Source organism: Rhinoderma darwinii, chromosome 10 (assembly GCF_050947455.1).
Source record: "Rhinoderma darwinii isolate aRhiDar2 chromosome 10, aRhiDar2.hap1, whole genome shotgun sequence".
Classification (NCBI taxonomy): Eukaryota; Metazoa; Chordata; class Amphibia; order Anura; family Rhinodermatidae; genus Rhinoderma; species Rhinoderma darwinii.
In genome coordinates this window covers 72,633,456-72,651,882 of record NC_134696.1, presented here as the reverse complement: position 1 = coordinate 72,651,882, position 18,427 = coordinate 72,633,456, and the positions used below count along the sequence as shown (strand labels likewise).

The following is an 18,427-nucleotide window of genomic DNA, read 5'->3' as shown; positions in this document are numbered from 1 at the left end:
TGTAGGGGGCCCTGAAATTCCTGATGGCGGCCCTGAATACACACATTCTTGTGACATATGAATTCCATATGAATCCGTTTGTGTTCTTCCACATAAAATCAGAGGCACACAAAGGTACAGTATAGCCCCATAGCAGCCTATGGACACCGTATTATGGATCTGTACAACACAGATCCATAATACAGCCATGTCTGGGAATTCTTACTACTATGATTTAATTGGCTAGACCAGTGTACAGAAATGTTTAGAGTGGGCGAGAAAGAGAAAATAGAAGTAGTTATGGGTATAATAAGAATAGCTTTCATGAATTTGAAGGTAACTGACACTTTATATATGTTATCATGCAAACACAAACTATGACATTGGCTTGAAAAAGGCCCTGCGAGACTGAAATGTTGCCTTTTTAGAATTATGCCTTAAAGGGGTAGTCCACTGCTGGATAACTGATGACCTATCCACCGGATAGGTCATCAGAATATCATCAGTGCGGGTCCGACACCCAGACCCCACACCGATCAGCCGCTCCCGTGGCCTGCGGGCACCGGACGTTATTGCCCATTATGCGATGTACGGAGCCGGAAGCAGTTTGCTCCGTATATAGCATAGTGGCCATGCTGCAGAACTGCAGCTCTGCTCCTATTCACTTGAATAGGAACAAAGCTGCAGTACTGCTGCTCGGCCGCTATTCTGTGGCCGTAGCCAACTGTTTCCGGCATGGATGCCCGGTGCTCGGAGACATCCGGAGCGGCTCAACAGTGTAGAATCCGATTTTCGGACCCCCACAGATCGTGTACTGATAGGTCATCAGTTGTCCGGTAGTGGACAACCCTTTAATAAAGGTTAAAGGGTAACTAAACTTTCCAAAAACGTTTGACATGTCATAGTGTCACGGCAGATGTTTTGGTCTTTTGGGGTTCCAAGCACTAAGACCCCCACCGATCACTAAAACAAAGCGGCAGAAGCGCTCGGGTGAGCACTGTGCCGCTTTGCTTCTGATCGGCTTTCGTTGGAAGGCCGAGCAAGTGGTGTACGGGCTCATAGACTTTCTATTGAGTCCTTGCTCGGCTTTCCGAGAAAAAACGATCAGAAACTAAGTGGCACAGCGCTTACCTGAGCATTTTTCCTACTTCATTTTAGTGATCGGTAGGGGTCTTAGTTGCTTGGACCCCACCGATCAAAACTTCTGGCATGCCACTATGACATGACTTACAATATGACTTACAATATCAAAAGTTTTTTGAAAGTTTAGTTGCCCTTTAAGTTTTAATCCATATCTGGTGCCTTGAAAAAAAAAGTAGAAGTTAGCTGAAGTCATGTGGTGATGAGGAATTACATTGCTCCTTAATGAACATAATAAGCGAAAATTACAAAAAATTTTGTCTGATTGGCTGTTTTTGTGTTGATTTTTTTTATGCTTTTTTTTCATTACAGCAAATATTTTTACTATAATTTTTACAAAAAAATGCATACAAAATCACAATATTCTGTGTTCCTCTTTTGTAGGGTAACATGGGCTGTGTTTTCCCTAATTTAACACACTATTATCAGTGGTCAGTATATATAAAAATGTTTTCACCTGTATCTATCATATTTAGAGATTGTGACATTATTTGTTTTTCCTCTCAGCATTTTACTGTTTGCCATAAATTGATCTTTACTATATTGCCTGTAGTATGCAAAAATCATAATTAGAATCTTATTTTACATGCGTGTCAGTCCTAAAACAAAGAAATATATCACCTACCTGACAGCACTGTAATGATGGCAGCAAATGCATTGATTTTCAAACCATCTATGAAGTTACTGAATGTAAACAATTCCAAGCACATAAGCAGAAAACCAAGGCTGAGCAATATAATGTATAAAAACTCAGAGATAACGGACAACCAGAGGACACCTGTAACATACAGAGAGTGGAATTTCATAAATTGTTAGTGGTCTTCTTTAAGAAAAAAAACAAAAGAAACCCCACTGTATGAAAAGAAACCCCACTTTTAAACACTAACTTTTATTCATGTGTTACTCCCAATCAGCCTTATTATTACCTGTAGCCTTATTATGCCTGTAGCCTTATTATGCCTGTAGCCTTATTATGCCTGTAGCCTTATTATGCCTGTAGCCTTATTATACCTGTAGCCTTATTATGCCTGTAGCCTTATTATGCCTGTAGCCTTATTATGCCTGTAGCCTTATTATACCTGTAGCCTTATTATGCCTGTAGCCTTATTATGCCTGTAGCCTTATTATTACCTGTAGCCTTATTATGCCTGTAGCCTTATTATGCCTGTAGCCTTATTATGCCTGTAGCCTTATTATTACCTGTAGCCTTATTATGCCTGTAGCCTTATTATACCTGTAGCCTTATTATGCCTGTAGCCTTATTATACCTGTAGCCTTATTATTACCTGTAGCCTTATTATGCCTGTAGCCTTATTATGCCTGTAGCCTTATTATGCCTGTAGCCTTATTATTACCTGTAGCCTTATTATGCCTGTAGCCTGTAGCCTTATTATGCCTGTAGCTGTAGCGCCCATGGCCGCGGGCCCTCGGGTTTACTCACCTCCCGACGCCCGCAGCCATGGATCTGTGAGCGCTGGCCTCCGTCTCCCTCCTAGGAGATGCCAGCGCTCACTTCCGCTCCGTTCGGCTGGATCCCGTAGGGTGCGCGCGCACGCTCGCGCCCGGCCTTAAAGGGTCAGCGAGCGCAATTAGGAAATCGTCATCACCATCAACTGCCACGATTTCCTGGTCTATAAGAAGGCCCCTGGCCTTCTAATCCTTGCCTGAGCGTTGTTAGTCTTTCCCAGTCTGTCTCGCAAATGGTTCCTTAGTGTCTCCCATTCCAGCTGTTACCCGTGCCCTGTTACCGTTCCTGTATTCCGTATTGTTCCTGCGCCTACCCGCGTTCAAGTGTCTTCTGCCACGTCAAGTGCCATCTGCCAGGTCAAGTGCCATCTGCCACGTCAAGTGCCATCTGCCACGTCAAGTGCCACCTGCCATGTCAAGTGCCATCTGCCACGTCAAGTGTCATCGGATACTGCCCGCCACGTCTGGCGCCACTTGCTGCACCTGCCTCCATCCGTGCTGAAGCCACAGCCACCGCCCGGACTATTTCAGGTACCCAAGCATACTGTCTACCATTTATTTCTGCTTAGACTGTAACCTGGTCAGCTGCCTCCCCGCTACGGCGGAGCGACCTAGTGGGTCCACATACCCTGTGCCCGTGACAGTAGCCTTATTATACCTGTAGCCTTATTATTACCTGTAGCCTTATTATTACCTGTAGCCTTATTAAGACTGTAGCCTTATTATTACCTGTAACCTTATTATGCATGTAGCCTGTAGCCTTATTATACCTGTGGCCTTATTATTACCTGTAGCCTTATTATACCTGTAGCCTTATTATTACCTGTAGCCGTATTATTACCTGTAACCTTATTATTACCTGTAGCCTTATTATACCTGTAGCCTTATTATTACCTGTGGCCTTATTATTACCTGTAACCTTATTATGACTGTAGCCTTATTATTACCTGTAGCCTTATTATTACCTGTAGCCTTATTATTACCTGTAGCCTTATTATTACCTGTAGCCTTATTATTACCTGTAACCTTATTATGCATGTAGCCTTATTATTACCTGTAGCCTTATTATTACCTGTAGCCTTATTATTTCCTGTAGCCTTATTATGCCTGTAGCCTTATTATACCTGTAACCTTATTATTACCTGTAGCCTTATTATTACCTGTAGCCTTATTATTACCTGTAGCCTTATTATGACTGTAGCCTTATTATGACTGTAGCCTTATTATTACCTGTAACCTTATTATTACCTGTAGCCTTATTATACCTGTAGCCTTATTATACCTGTAGCCTTATTATACCTGTAGCCTTATTATACCTGTAACCTTATTATGCCTGTAGCCTTATTATACCTGTAGCCTTATTATGCCTGTAGCCTTATTATGCCTGTAGCCTTATTATGTCTGTAGCCTTATTATGACTGTAGCCTTATTATGCCTGTAGCCTTATTATACCTGTAGCCTTATTATACCTGTAGCCTTATTATTACCTGTAGCCTTATTATTACCTGTAGCCTTATTATACCTGTAGCCTTATTATACCTGTAGCCTTATTATACCTGTAGCCTTATTATACCTGTAGCCTTATTATACCTGTAGCCTTATTATGCCTGTAGTCTTATTATGACTGTAGCCTTATTATTACCTGTAGCCTTATTATGACTGTAGCCTTATTATTACCTGTAGCCTTATTATACCTGTAGCCTTATTATGACTGTAGCCTTATTATACCTGTAGCCTTATTATACCTGTAGCCTTATTATTACCTGTAGCCTTATTATTACCTGTAGCCTTATTATTACCTGTAGCCTTATTATGCCTGTAAACTTATTATGACTGTAGCCTTATTATTACCTGTAGCCTTATTATTACCTGTAGCCTTATTATACCTGTAGCCTTATTATTACCTGTAACCTTATTATGCCTGTAGCCTTATTATTACCTGTAGCCTTATTATGACTGTAGCCTTATTATTACCTGTAACCTTATTATGCATGTAGCCTGTAGGCTTATTATGCCTGTAGCCTGTTATCTTGTTATGCATATTTCTGCACTATAATCAGTTCTCTATATAATTGAAGGTACACTTTAAGGGTATGTGCACACGTAGTGACCAAAAACCTCTGAAAATCCAGAGCTGTTTTCAAGGGAAAACAGACCCTGCTTTTCAGACGTTTTCTGACCAACTCGCATTTTTCGCGGCGTTTTTCGCGCCGTTTTCACGGCGTTTTTTACGTCCGTTTTTGGAGCTGTTTTCATTGGAGTCTATGAGAAAACAGCTCCAAAAACATCCAAAGAAGTGTCCTGCACTTCTTTTGACGAGGCTGTATTTTTACGCGTCGTCGTTTGAGGCTGGGTTCACACGACCTATTTTCAGACGTAAACGAGGCGTATTATGCCTCGTTTTACGTCTGAAAATAAGGGTATGTTCACACGGCCAAATTTCAGACGTATACGAGGCGTATTATGCCTCGTTTTACGTCTGAAAATATGGCTACAATACGTCGGCAAACATCTGCCCATTCATTTGAATGGGTTTGCCGACGTACTGTGCAGACGACCTGTTATTTACGAGTCGTCGTTTGACAGCTGTCAAACGACGACCCGTAAATTTACTGCCTCGGCAAAGAAGTGCAGGGCACTTCTTTGCCACGTAATTTGAGCCGTTCTTCATTGAAATCAATGAAGCACGGCTCAAGGTTTACGAGCGTCTCAGACGCCTCGTAAATTACGAGGAGGAGCTTTTACGTGTGAAACGAGGCAGCTGTTAACAGTCTGTCTTTTCACACGTAACTGCCTCTCAGCGTGTGAACATACCCTTAGGCTACAATACGTCGGCAAACATCTGCCCATTCATTTGAATGGGTTTGCCGACGTACTGTGCAGACGACCTGTTATTTACGCGTCGTCCTTTGACAGCTGTCAAACGACGACGCGTAAAAATACAGCCTCGTCAAAAGAAGTGCAGGACACTTCTTTGGACGTTTTTGGAGCTGGACAGGCAGTTATACCACACAAAATTGTTGCTAATTAACATCCCCCATATGTCTACTTTAGATTGGAATGGTTTTTTGAACATCCTTTTATTTTTCTATGACGTTACAAGGCTTAGAACTTTAGCAGCAATTTCTCACATTTTCAAGAAAATTTCAAAAGGCCATTTTTACAGGGGGCAGTTCAGTTGTGAAGTGGCTTTGAGGGCCTTATATATTAGAAACCCCCAAAAAGTCACCCCATTATAAAAACTTCACCCCTCAAAGTATTCAAAACAGCATTTAGAAAATGTCTTAACCCTTTACACATGTCACAGGAATTAAAGCAAAGTAGAGGTGAAATTTACAAATTTCATATTTTTTTGCAGAAATAAATTTTTAGTACAATTTTTTTATAACACAGAAGATTTTACCAGAGAAATGCAACTCAATATTTGTTGCCCAGTTTCTGCAGTTTTAGGAAATATCCAACATGTGGCCCTAGTGTGCTACTGCACTGAAGCAACGGCCTCAGAAGCAAAGGAATACCTAGTGGATTTTGGGGCCTTATTTTTGTTAGAATAAATTTTAGGCACCATGTCAGGTTTGAAGGGCTCTTGCAGTGCCAAAACAGTCAAAATCCCCCAAAAGTGTCCCCATCTGGGAAACTACACACCTCAAGGAAATTATCTAGGGGTACAGTGAGCATTTTGACCGCACAGTTTTTTTACAGAAATTATTGGAAGTAGGCCGTGAAAATTAAAATCAACATTTCTTCAAAGAAAATGTAGGTTTAGCGATTTTTTTTCTCATTTCCACAAGGACTAAAGGAGAAAAAGCACCATAAAATTTGTAAAGCAATTTCTCCCGAGTAAAACAATACCCCACATGTGGTAATAAACGGTTGTTTGGAGACACGGCAGGGCTGAGAAGGGAAAGAGCGCTATTTGGCTTTTGGAGCTCAAGTTTAGCAGGAATGGTTTGCGGAGGCCATGTCACATTTACAAAGCCCCTGAGGGGACAAAACAGTTGAAACCCCCCACAAGTGACCCCATTTTGGAAACTACACCCATTGAGGAAATTATCTAGGGGTATAGTGAGCGTTTTGACCCAACAGGTTTTTTGCATAAATTATTGGAAATAGGCCCTGAAAATGACAATCTAAATTTTTTCAAAGAAAATGTAGGTTTAGCTAATTTTTTCTCATTTCCACAAGGACTGAAGGAGAAAAAGCACCATAAAATGTGTAAACCAATCTCTCCCGAGTAAAACAATACCCCACATGTGGTAATAAACGGTTGTTTGGAGACACGGCAGGGCTGAGAAGGGAAAGAGCGCTATTTGGCTTTTGGAGCTCAAGTTTAGCAGGAATGGTTTGTGGAGGCCATGTCACATTTACAAAGTCCCTGAGGAGACAAAACAGTGGAAACCCCCCACAAGTGACCCCATTTTGGAGACTACACCCATTGAGGAAATTATCTAGGGGTATAGTGAGCGATTTGACCCCACAGGTTTTTTGCAGAAATTATTGGAAGTAGGCCCTGAAAATAAAAATCAACATTTTTTCAAAGAAAATGTAGGTTTAGCTTATTTTTACTCATTTCCACAAGGACTGAAGGAGAAAAAGCACCACAAAATTTGTAAAGCAATTTCTCCCGAGTAAAACAATGCCCCACATGTGGTAATAAACGGCTGTTTGGAGACACGGCTTGGCTTAGAAGGGAAAGAGCGCTATTTGGCTTTTGGAGATCACATTGAGCAGGAATGGTTTGCGGAGGCCATGTCACATTTGCAAAGCCCCTGAGGGGAAAAAACAATGAAAACGCCCAAAAAGTGACACCATTTAGGAAACTACACCTCTTGAGGAATTCATCTAGGGGCGTAGTGAGCATTTTGACCCCACAGATGTTTCATAGAATTTATTAGAATTGGGCAGTGAAAATAAAAACAATCCTTTTTCTTCAATAAGACGTAGCTTTAGCGCAAATTTTTTCATTTTCGCAACAAATAAAGGAAAAAAAAGAACCCAACATTTGTAAAGCAATTTCTCCCGAGTACGGCAATACCCCATATGTGGTCATAAACTGCTGTTTGGGCACACGGCAGGGCTCAGAAGGGAAGGACCGCCATTTGGAGTGCAGATGTTGCTGGATTGGTTTCTGGGCGCCTGTGGGCCCAAAACAGTGGAAACCCCCCAGAAGTGACCCAATTTTGGAAACTACACCCCTCAATGCATTTACCTAGGGGTGTAGTGAGCATGTTAACCCTGCAGGTGTTTTGTAGAAATTAGTGTGAACTCGATGTTGCAGAGTGAAAATGGGATTTTTTCCACAGATATGTGGACAATATGTGGTGCCCGGCTTGTGCCACCATAACAAGACAGCTCTCTAATTATTATGCGGTGTTTCCCGGTTTTAGAAACACCCTACATGTGGCCCTAATCTCTTGCCTGGACAGTCGACAAGGCTCAGGAGTGAAAGCGTACCATGTAAAATTGAGGCCTAATTTGGCGATTTACAAAGTATTGGTTCACAACTGCAGAGGCTCAGATGTGAAATAATAAAAATAAACCCCTGAGAAGTGACCCTATTATGGAAACTGCACCCTTCACCCCACAGGTCTTTTCCATAAATGAATGCGCTGTGGATGGTGCAAATTAAAAATTTATATTTTTCCCTAGATATGCCATTCAGTGGCAAATATGTCGTGCCCAGCTTATGCCACTGGAGACACACACCCCAAAAATTGCTAAAAGGGTTCTCCCGGGTATGACTGTGCCATATATGTGGAAGGAAACTGCTGTTTGGGCACGCTGTAGGGTTCAGATGGGAGGAAATGCCATTTGGCTTTTGGAGCGTGGATTTTGCTTGGTAGTAGTTTTGTTTGGAGTCTTACTGGTGTTTCCATTTATAATGTAGGGCATATGTAAGCCGGGCGGAGTATATAAGGGGCATAGTCAGGTGGTATAATAATGGGGTAAAAAAAAACAATAAAATGATCCATAGATGTGTGTTACGCTGTGACACAATCCTTTCTGCACAGGCCGGTGTTGCACTGATATATGGCGTCCTTTATTATCCCCCTTTTGATCCACACTCCGCGCCTTTGTAGTTTGGGGAATTTTGCTAGGAAGTGTTGTCCTGGTATAATACGGGCACCGTCGCTTCCAGCGGATATGTTTGGGCTCTCCCTTTCCTGGTTCCCTAATTTTAGGTCCTTGATAAATCGCCTCTTCAAACAGAAGAAATGTTCCCCTCGGGCACAACTGCATATTTTTTTATTTCCTGACTTTTTGGAGCCATAACTAATTTTATTTTTCATAGACGTAGCGGTATGAGGTCTGGTTTGTTGCGGGACGAGCTGTAGTTATTATTGGTACCATTTTGGGGTACATGCAACTTTTTGATCACCTTTTATCCTATTTTTTGGGATGCCAGGTAAACAAAAAAACGCAATTCTGGCACAGCTTTTTTTGGGTTTTTTTATACAGCGTTCACCACGCATTATAAACTACATGTTCACGTTATTCTGCGGGTCAGTACGATTCCGGCGATACCTAATTTATAGCACTTTTTTTTATGTTTTACAACTTTTTGCACAATAAAATTACTTTTGTAAAAAGAATGTATTTTTTCTGTCGCCAAGTTGTGAGAACCATAACTTTTTAATTTTTTTGTCGACGGAGGTGTATGAGGGCTTGTTTTTTGCGGGACGAGCTATAGTTTTTATTGGTACCATTTTTGGATACGTGCGACTTTTTGATCACTTTTTATTCTAACATTTGTAGGGCAAAGTGACTAAAAAACAGAAACTCTGGTAACGTTTTTACGGTTTTTTTTACGCTGTTCACCGCGTGCAATAAATAATATAATATTTTGATACCTCAGGTTGTTACGGTTGCGGCGATACCAAATACATATGGTTTATTATTATTTTTCAATAATAAAGGACTTGATAAGAGTAAAAGGGGGAATGTGTTTTATTTGATTACTTGAAACTTTTATTGTTTTCAAACTTTCATTATTTGCACTTTTTTTTTCACTTTTTTATACTTTTTTTACACTTTTTCTCAAGTCCCACTAGGGGACTTGAAGGTCCAACGGTCAGATTTTTTTTTTTCTAATACATTGCACTACCTATGTAGTGCAATGTATTAGATCTGTCAGTCATTCACTGACAGCAAGCCGATTAGGCTTCGCCTCCCGGCGGGGCCTAAATCGGCTTCCGTAATGGCAGAGCAGGAGACCATTGTGTCTCCTGTTGCCATAACAGCAGTCGCCAGTCCTGATTGCCTGTCAGGGCTGGCGATCTGCTAGTAACCGCTACGATGCAGCAATCGCTTTCGATTGCTGCATCGAAGGGGTTAATGGCAGGGATCGGAGCTAGCTCCGGTTCCTGCCGTTACAGGTGGATGTCAGCTGTACAGTACAGCTGACTTCCACCGCTGATGATGCCGGATCAGCTCCTGACCCGGCGTCATCTTGCCGGCAGCTACGGAAGCCGATCAGGCTCCGCCGCCGGGCGGATCTTGACCGGCTTCGGTGCTAGGCAGACCGGGAGGCCAGTATTAGTCCTCCGGTTGCCATTGCAGCCACCGGAACCCCGGCAATTTCATTACTGGGGTTCCGATGAGCTGCAAACACCTTAAGTGCAGCGATCGCGTTTGAGCGCTGCACTTAAGGGGTTAATGGCGGGGATCGAAGCTAATTTCGGTCCCCGCCGTTACAGCCGGATGTCAGCTGTAAGATACAGCTGAGATCCGGTGATGATGGCACCGGCTCAGCTTCTGAGCCGGTCCCAAACATTCGGCGTACATGTACGTCAAGATGCGGGAAGTCAATGCTTTCCATGACGTACATGTACGGCAAATGTCGGGAAGGGGTTAATGACCAAGCAATTTTTGGGGTTTTTCTATCATCACATTCAAAGTGCTATAACTGTTTTTTATTTTCTCATCGACATGGCTGTATGAGGACTTGTTTTTTGCGGGTTGTCTTTTTCAATGGCACCATTTTGGGGTATATAGAATTTTTTTATTAACTTTTATTAACTTTTTTTTTTGAGGGGTGAATATAAAAAAACATCAATATAGCCCTTTGTTTTATGCATTTTAAATTTACGCCGTTCACCATGCGGCATAAATATCATGCTACCTTTATTCTATGGGTCGGTATGAATAGGACAATATCAAACATGTATAGTTTCTATATGTTTTACTACTTTTGCAGAATAAAAACACTTTTGAACTCAAATTATTTTATTTTGCATCGCCGCATTCCAAGAGCGATAACTTTTTTATTTTTCCGTCAATGTCGCCATATGAGGGCTTATTTTTTGCGGGACTTCTTTGCTACCATTTTGGGGTGCATGGAACTTATTGTTTTTTGCGTGTTTTTTTCACGGCATTCTCCTTGCAGTTGAAATAATATGCTAACTTTATTTTTTGGGTCATTATGATTGCAGCAATACCATATGTGTGTAGTTTTTATTTATTTTTCACACTTTTTACACATAAAAAATGAAAAAAAATTGTCTTTTTTTTTTTCTGTGTACCTTTTATTAATAATTTTTATTTCACATTCATTATTTTTTCAGTCCCACAAAGGGACTTCACTGTGCGATCTTTTGATCGCTTATATAATGCTTTCGTATACTGTGCCTCTGGCACGGCCTAATCGGCATATTGCCAGCGCAGGCCTGGGGTCTTTGTTAGGTCCCCGGCTGCCATGGCAACACATTGGTGGCCCGCGATCGCGTTTGCGGGCCGCAGATGGGCGACAGAGGGAGCCCGCTCCCTTTGTAAACTACTCAGATGCCGCAGTCGCTAATGACAGTGGCATCTGAGGGGTTAAACGGTCGCGATACACGGAAACTTTGATTGCTTCCATCGGAGCAGGTACTCAGCTGTCATCAGAAAGCCGAGCACCGGCTCCAGCCTGCACAGGACACCCATGCAGTACGTGAAAAGGCGGCGGCCTAGAATAAGGCCTCTTAATGACCGCCATGAAAGTACTTAATGACCCGCTCCATTTTTCCGTTTTTGCCTCTCTGCCTTTCAGCATCCATAAATGTTTTTATTTTTTCATTGACGTGGCTGTATGAGGCTTTGTTTTAAGCGGGAGAAATTGTATTTTGTTTTTGCGCAGTTTGGGAGTAGAAAAAATTCACTGTGAAAGTTATAATAAAATATAATTTATTTTTACGGCGTGAATATAAGAAAAAGTGATTCTCTGCATTGTTTTTTTTTTATATATATATCCTGTTCACTAAATAACTTTAGCAGAAAATATATATTTATCAGAAAATTAAACAAACATAGTTACATAGTAGGATTGAATAAAAAAGACATATGTCCACCAACTTGCCCATTGTTATCAGAACAATGGGAAAGCAACCTTAGAACTTAGGCCTCATGCACACGACCGTAGTGTTTTTCTGGTCCGCAAATTCCAGGACCGTGTTCCGTGAAATGTCATCCGCAGTTCATCCGTATGTAATCCGCAAAATGCGGATGAAAAAAAAAAAGCCTACGTAAAACAGGATGACGACAGAACTCATTCCCGGTCGTCGCCTAGCAACACTTCCGCAAATCCGCAAAACTGCGGATGACACACGGAGGTGTATCCGCAATTTCCACGGGCCCATTGACCTCTATTGGCATGTCCGCATCGAATTTGCGGCCCGTAATAAGACATGTCCTGAGTTTCTGCGGCACGGATGTGCGGACATGCGGAGACCCGTGAAAACATGGATAGTGTGTATGGGCCCATAGAAATGAATGGGTCCGCAATTCTCCCGTGGATTTGCGGGAGAATTGCGGACGCAAAAACACGGTCGTGTGCATGGGGCCTTAGGCTTTGTTCACATCTGCGCTGGGGTCCCGTTCCGACGTTCAGTCTGAGCTTTCCGTTTCCGTTTGTGTCAGTCAATGTCCCGATCCGACGGAAAGCTCCAAGGGATTGTCGGAAAGGGACCCTAGCGCAGATGTGAACGAAGCCTCGGTCCTCAAGATCATTTGTTTAGGAATGAAAGCTGTAATGAACACAAAACGTGCACACAAGAAATACTGACTTTTGCACAATATGGTACAACTGTATTGACACATATTATTTTAATGTTATTGCACTTAGAGACGTGACATACTGTATATGCACCTTTTTCGGAATCAGGAGTTAATTCGATAAAGCTACGGCACGACTCTTCTGAAACAAAATTGATAACAAAAATTAAACATATGATAACAATGTGTTTATGTTTATAAGTTCAACCTAGCATAAATGTTGCAAATATGTTACAGATTGAAGGTTGAGTTACTGTGTATACTGATCTAGATAACTAAACCAATCATATTGCATATGTGCTTTAATCAGAATGTAGAGACTATAAATCATATACGTTAAAACAGTTTGTAAGAGCATTGGATAAAGTCCGGTTTGGTCAGAAACATTAGAGGCCAACAATATATGCTCTGAAAATTACAGAAAATTACTGTGCAGAAATTAGGCTGCGGTGCAGATTTTTCCCTCCGCAGCATGCTCATTACATTGCGGAGAAGAAGCTGAATTTCACTGCAAATGTTTCATATGCAAATGTTGGTGCAGATTCGTTGCGTAATTGCCCCGAATCTGCACCAACATTTGCAGCTGAAAAATTCTGCCATGTCTGAATGTGCCCTAACACACTGAATCGTTTTTTTTTTCAACTTTTGTGAGATATATTGAACAAAAAAAATTTAGAACAATAAAATTGTTCTAAAAAAAAAACTGTATTAGAGGAATCCGTTTTAAATCTTAGTAACTTGCCGAACTTGTGAAGTACAGCATGTATTGTACTAAACTCTGCTATCAGAATATAATTCTGCGCATTGCTTTCTTACTTACTTACCCCCTTGATGCTTTTCACAGGAGAACCAAAAGCCAGTGTGAAAGTATTTGAAAGCATACTTGTCATCCCCAGTTTCCCAGTTATAGTGAACTGCATTCTGGTCCAATGTTCCGTTGATGTCAGATATTTCGCTGTTTGTGACAGAGCTGTTTAAACTTAAAACTTGGCAGTTCTTACTTTTCACTGCTGAGAGGCAGGGAGGTTTCACCACTTTGTGTGTTCCCTCACACCAGTAACTTGTAAAAAAAGCAGCCACAGAAAAACTCAAAGCCAGTAGGTTCAGTAACACAGAGAGAAGCGACCTGTTCTTCCTACTTAATTCCATACTGGATAGTTGAGCTATATATCCATGAGTGTTTACATCTAATTTTCCATAGGCTTCACCTCCATCTCTTTATACACTGCTGCAAACCATCTCACAGGTCTTTATAATTCCAAGAAATGTATCTTTCTTGCGAGCCATAGATAATTAAGAAGCTATTCGAATCTTTGTTTCTATGTATACATTTGCAAGTTATTCAGTTTATGTTGTCATTATTCAAAAATCACTGATTGATATAGTAAATATTATGGAAATACTTTGCAAAAAAGGAAATATACAGGTACTATTTTTTTAACTTTTGATTCAATATTGAAGTGACATGTATAGATGCGGAGGATAAGTCTATGTAATTTCCCAAAAATATTTTTTAGGAGTTTATCTTTGTTTGGTTGTTCTTAGTGCTTTCTGAAAAAGATACAAACATGTTAAAGGAGAAATAAACTATTTTCTCAATGATTTTATTGATAACGTACAAAATACTTACAACCTGAATCAACCTAAAGTAAAGTCAGGGCCGGCCTTAGGGGTGTGCGACCTGTTCCATTGCACAGGGAGCATCACACCAGCAGGTGGAAGGGGGTGCTGCCCTGGCTCGCTTCTAATGCTTGTTTCTGAAGTGCCCTGGCCAGCGACTCAGCAGCTGCCTTTCCACCCAGGCGCTTCTTCACTCAGTGGCGTTGCAACCGCTGTAGCAGCCATAGTGGCTGTTAGCGGCAACACTGGCCATGGGGGCGTCCGAGGGCGCTCGGGACATATTTGGACAGAGACGTCAAGCGGAGTGCTCCAGGAGCGGAATCCCCGGCCACATTGGGATTCCGCTTTTTCAGGAAGCTACAGTGGCACTATATACAGCAAAGGTGGGGGGGGGGTGCTTTCTACAAGGGGGCTGTGGGCTGTGTGGCACTACCTACCAGCGGAACTACCTACCAGGGGGCTGTTTCGCACTATCTACTAGGGTGCTGTGTGGCACTATCTACAGGGGGCTGTGTGGCACTACCTACAAGGGGGCTGTGTGGCACTACCTACAGGGGGCTGTGTGGCACTACCTACAAGGGGCTGTGTGGCACTACCTACAAGAGGCTGTGTGGCACTATCTACAGGGGGAATCTGTGAGTGGCAGGCTGATGGTTATTTTACTGTGAGTGGGGGGCTGATGGTTATTTTACTGTAAGTGGCGGGCTGATGGCCATTTTACTGTGAGTGGCGGGCTGATGGTCATTTTACTGTGAGTGGCGGACTGATGGTCATTTTACTTTTTTTTTAATTTAATTTTTTATTGTTATTTTTCAGCAAAACAAACATATAGGAAAAAAAACAAATTAGTTTTAACATACATATCTAATACACTTTTTTATCCTATCCACTATTCAACCAGTACAATAAAAGAGGAGAAAGAAAAAAAAGAAAAAGAAAAAGAAGAGAAAAGAAAAGAGAAAGAATACGAAATACAAGCAAGGCAGTTACAATTTTTTTCCCCGAAAATTTGCCTAGGTTTTAGACTGCATAAATAATAATAATAATATGGGACTTTGTCTTTGTCGTCTACTATAGGTCTATAATCTTTTTTTTTTTTCCTTTTAGTTTTTACATTACTTAAAAACCTTATAGCTATGTCCTGATGACCTTACAATAATCTATTAGGAAAAGCTTCCAATACTTATAACTTAAGAAGGATATGATCTTAAAATATTATAATCTGACCATATTGTCCAGTTACTTAAGAATTTTCCATATAAATTAGAACGAACCGCTACCATTTTTTCCATAGTATAATCAAATTGAACCAGATTTGTCAACTCGGTTATAGTGATAGGGTCTGGGTCTGAAGATTTCCAAGACCTGGCTATCAACAATCTAGCTGCAAGAATAACATGTCCCGTTATACACCTTAGGTCTCTAGGAATGTCAACCAGACCGATAAAACACAGCGCCAATGCAGGGGAGGGGCATAATGTGTGCCGCAGGATGGATGACAAAAATACAAAAGTAGCTTTCCAGAAGCTAAAGACTAAAGGGCAGGTCCACCACACATGCATATAATCACCTAGCATGCCACAATTTCTCCAACAAAAGGGAGAGTAAGAGGAATTAAATTTAGTCAACACTGTTGGAGTTCTATACCATCTAAGCAATATGTTATGTGCTGTTTCTATATGACTCTCTCCTTTAGAGATTTTAGTAGCCCAATTCATCGCCTGATGCCATTCTGCTAGGGTGATGGTCATATTCAGATCCACCTCCCATTTGAGCAAATACCCTGGTTTAGTTAATCTCTGAGATTTAGAAATGAATGAAGAATAAAACCAAGAAATGCACTTTATTTTAGGCACATTTATTTTAGTTAAAAGCCACAAATGCACTTTTGGGGAATATTCGCTCATCCAGGTTCCTACTGCTTAGAATATGACGGATCTGAAAATATTTATACAGGTCGTGGGTAGATATACCATATATTTCAACCAATTTATTAAAGGGCAACATTCCCTTTGATTCGTAAAGGATGGTCATTTTACTGTGAGTGGGGGGCTGATGGTCATTTTACTGTGAGTGGCGGGCCGATGGTCATTTTACGGTGAGTGCCTAGAGTCTGAAAAGGTTGGGAAACTCTGTGCTAGACTACAGGATCACGATGGCCTACACAAGGATCCCGTCGTGGAGTAGCTCAGTTCGTCGTGGGAACGGGGCCTAGGTGAGTACAATTGCTTTTTTGTTTGGTGGCACTGTCTACAAGGAGGAGGTGGGGGGCTGTTTGGCACAATCTACAGGTAGGAGGTGGGGGATTATGGCACTGTCTACAGGGAGGCTATATGGCACAATCTACAAGGGGGACTGTGTGTGGCAGCCAGTGGAGCTGGGCATTATACTGTGTGGGGGTACTACAGTGGGCTATATACGGTGTGTAGCACTTAGGGGGCATAATACTGTGTGGGCAAAATTAGAGGACAATATACTGTGTCCTTGAAGGGGTTATAATATATTATGTTATTAAATGTTATTATTATACTGTATGGAGGTCACTAAAAAGGCATTATACTGTGTGGGGGCACTATATAGGGCATTATACTATGGGGCATTATACTTTCTTATGGGGCATTTTTTTATTATGGGGGTGGGGCACCATCTATCCTAAGGCCGGCCTTGAGTAAAGTAAACAGTATGGTTTAAAAAGATAGTTTGTCATATATTATCAGTTCCACACTTATTCAGAATCTTCTTACCTGTACTTTAGCTAAGTTTAAAGAGGCTCTGTCACCAGATTATAAGTGCCCTATCTCCTACATAATCTGATCGGCGCTGTAATGTAGATAACAGCAGTGGTTTTTATTTTGAAAAATTATCATTTTTGAGCAGGTTATTAGCAGTTTTAGATTTATGCTAATGACTTTCTTAATTGACAACTGGGCATGTTTTTACTTTTTACCAACTGGGCGCTGTGGAGAGAACTGTATGACGCTGCCCAATCAGCGTCATACACTTCTCATTGTTCCAGCCCAGCTTCTTTCACTGCACAATCACACTGTAACAATGGGCTGGAACAATGAGAAGTGTATGACGCTGATTGGTCACTGATTGGTCAGCGTCATACACTCCTCTGTACAACGCCCAATTGGTAAAAAGTAAAAACATGTCCAGTTGTCTATTAATAAAGTCATTAGCATAAATCTAAAATTGCTCATAACTTGCTCAAAAATGATCGTTTTTCAAAATAAAAACCGCTGCTGTTATCTACATTACAGCGTCGATCAGATTATGTAGGAGATAGGGCACTTATAATCTGGTGACAGAGCCTCTTTAAATTGGTAGGAGGTCTGTAAGTTGTGAACCCCACCAATACCTGACCACGGGTTTCTTGTTACCCAGTAAATACCAGATTCATTTTGAGCTCTGATTGGATCTGACTTCTAAGTTTACCAGAGGAGATTGTCTCAGGTTAAACATTGGTGAAACATTGCTAGGATATGCCTCCAATGTCTGATCGGCGGGGTTCGACTACTCTGATCCCCACTGATTATTAGAATGAAGTGGCAGGAAGTTTTACTTAAATTTAATGTACTGTAGGAAGTATGAAAATGGAATCTATTTACTTTCAGACTTTAACCCCTTCCCGCTGCAGCCACTTTTGACTTTCCTCACAGAGCCTTATTTTTCAAATCTGACGTGTCAATTTATGTGGTAATAACTTTATAATGCTTTTACCTATCCAAGTGATTTTGAGATTGTTTCTTCTGATACATTGTACTTTAAGTTAGTGGTAAAATTTGGTCGATACATTCAGTATTTAATTGAGAAAAACACCAAAATTTACAAAACATAGCAGTTTTCTAAGCGTCATACATTTCTCATTGTTTCAGCCCAGCTTCTTTCACTGCACAATCACACTGTAACAATGGGCTGGAACAATGAGAAGTGTATGATGCTGATTGGTCACTGATTGGTCAGCGTCATACACTCCTCTGTACAACGCCCAGTTGGTAAAAAATAAAAACATGCCCAGTTGTCTATTAAGAAAGTCATTAGCATAAATCTAAAATTGCTCATAACTTGCTCAAAAATGATCGTTTTTCAAAATAAAAACCACTGCTGTTATCTACATTACAGCGCTGATCACATTATGTAGGAGATAGGGCACTTATAATCTGGTGACAGAGCCTCTTTAAATTGGTAG

General features: G+C 41.2%; 1 protein-coding gene across 4 annotated transcripts in view; it reads right to left on the bottom strand.

Moving 5' to 3' along the window:
- Positions 1 to 18,427, bottom strand: part of LOC142662114 (germ cell-specific gene 1-like protein) — a 110,525-nt gene that overhangs the window by 10,674 nt on the left and 81,424 nt on the right. For 3 of the 4 annotated variants that reach the window (XM_075840057.1, XM_075840058.1, XM_075840059.1), the window contains 3 exons: positions 13,440 to 14,166; positions 12,710 to 12,757; positions 1,745 to 1,897 (listed from right to left, as the gene is read on the bottom strand). In XM_075840057.1, the coding sequence (XP_075696172.1) occupies positions 1,745 to 1,897; positions 12,710 to 12,757; positions 13,440 to 13,764 (526 nt within the window). In that variant the 5' untranslated portion in view covers positions 13,765 to 14,166. The remainder of the gene's footprint in view (positions 1 to 1,744; positions 1,898 to 12,709; positions 12,758 to 13,439; positions 14,167 to 18,427) is intronic. The other variant, XM_075840060.1, reaches the window with a different exon arrangement.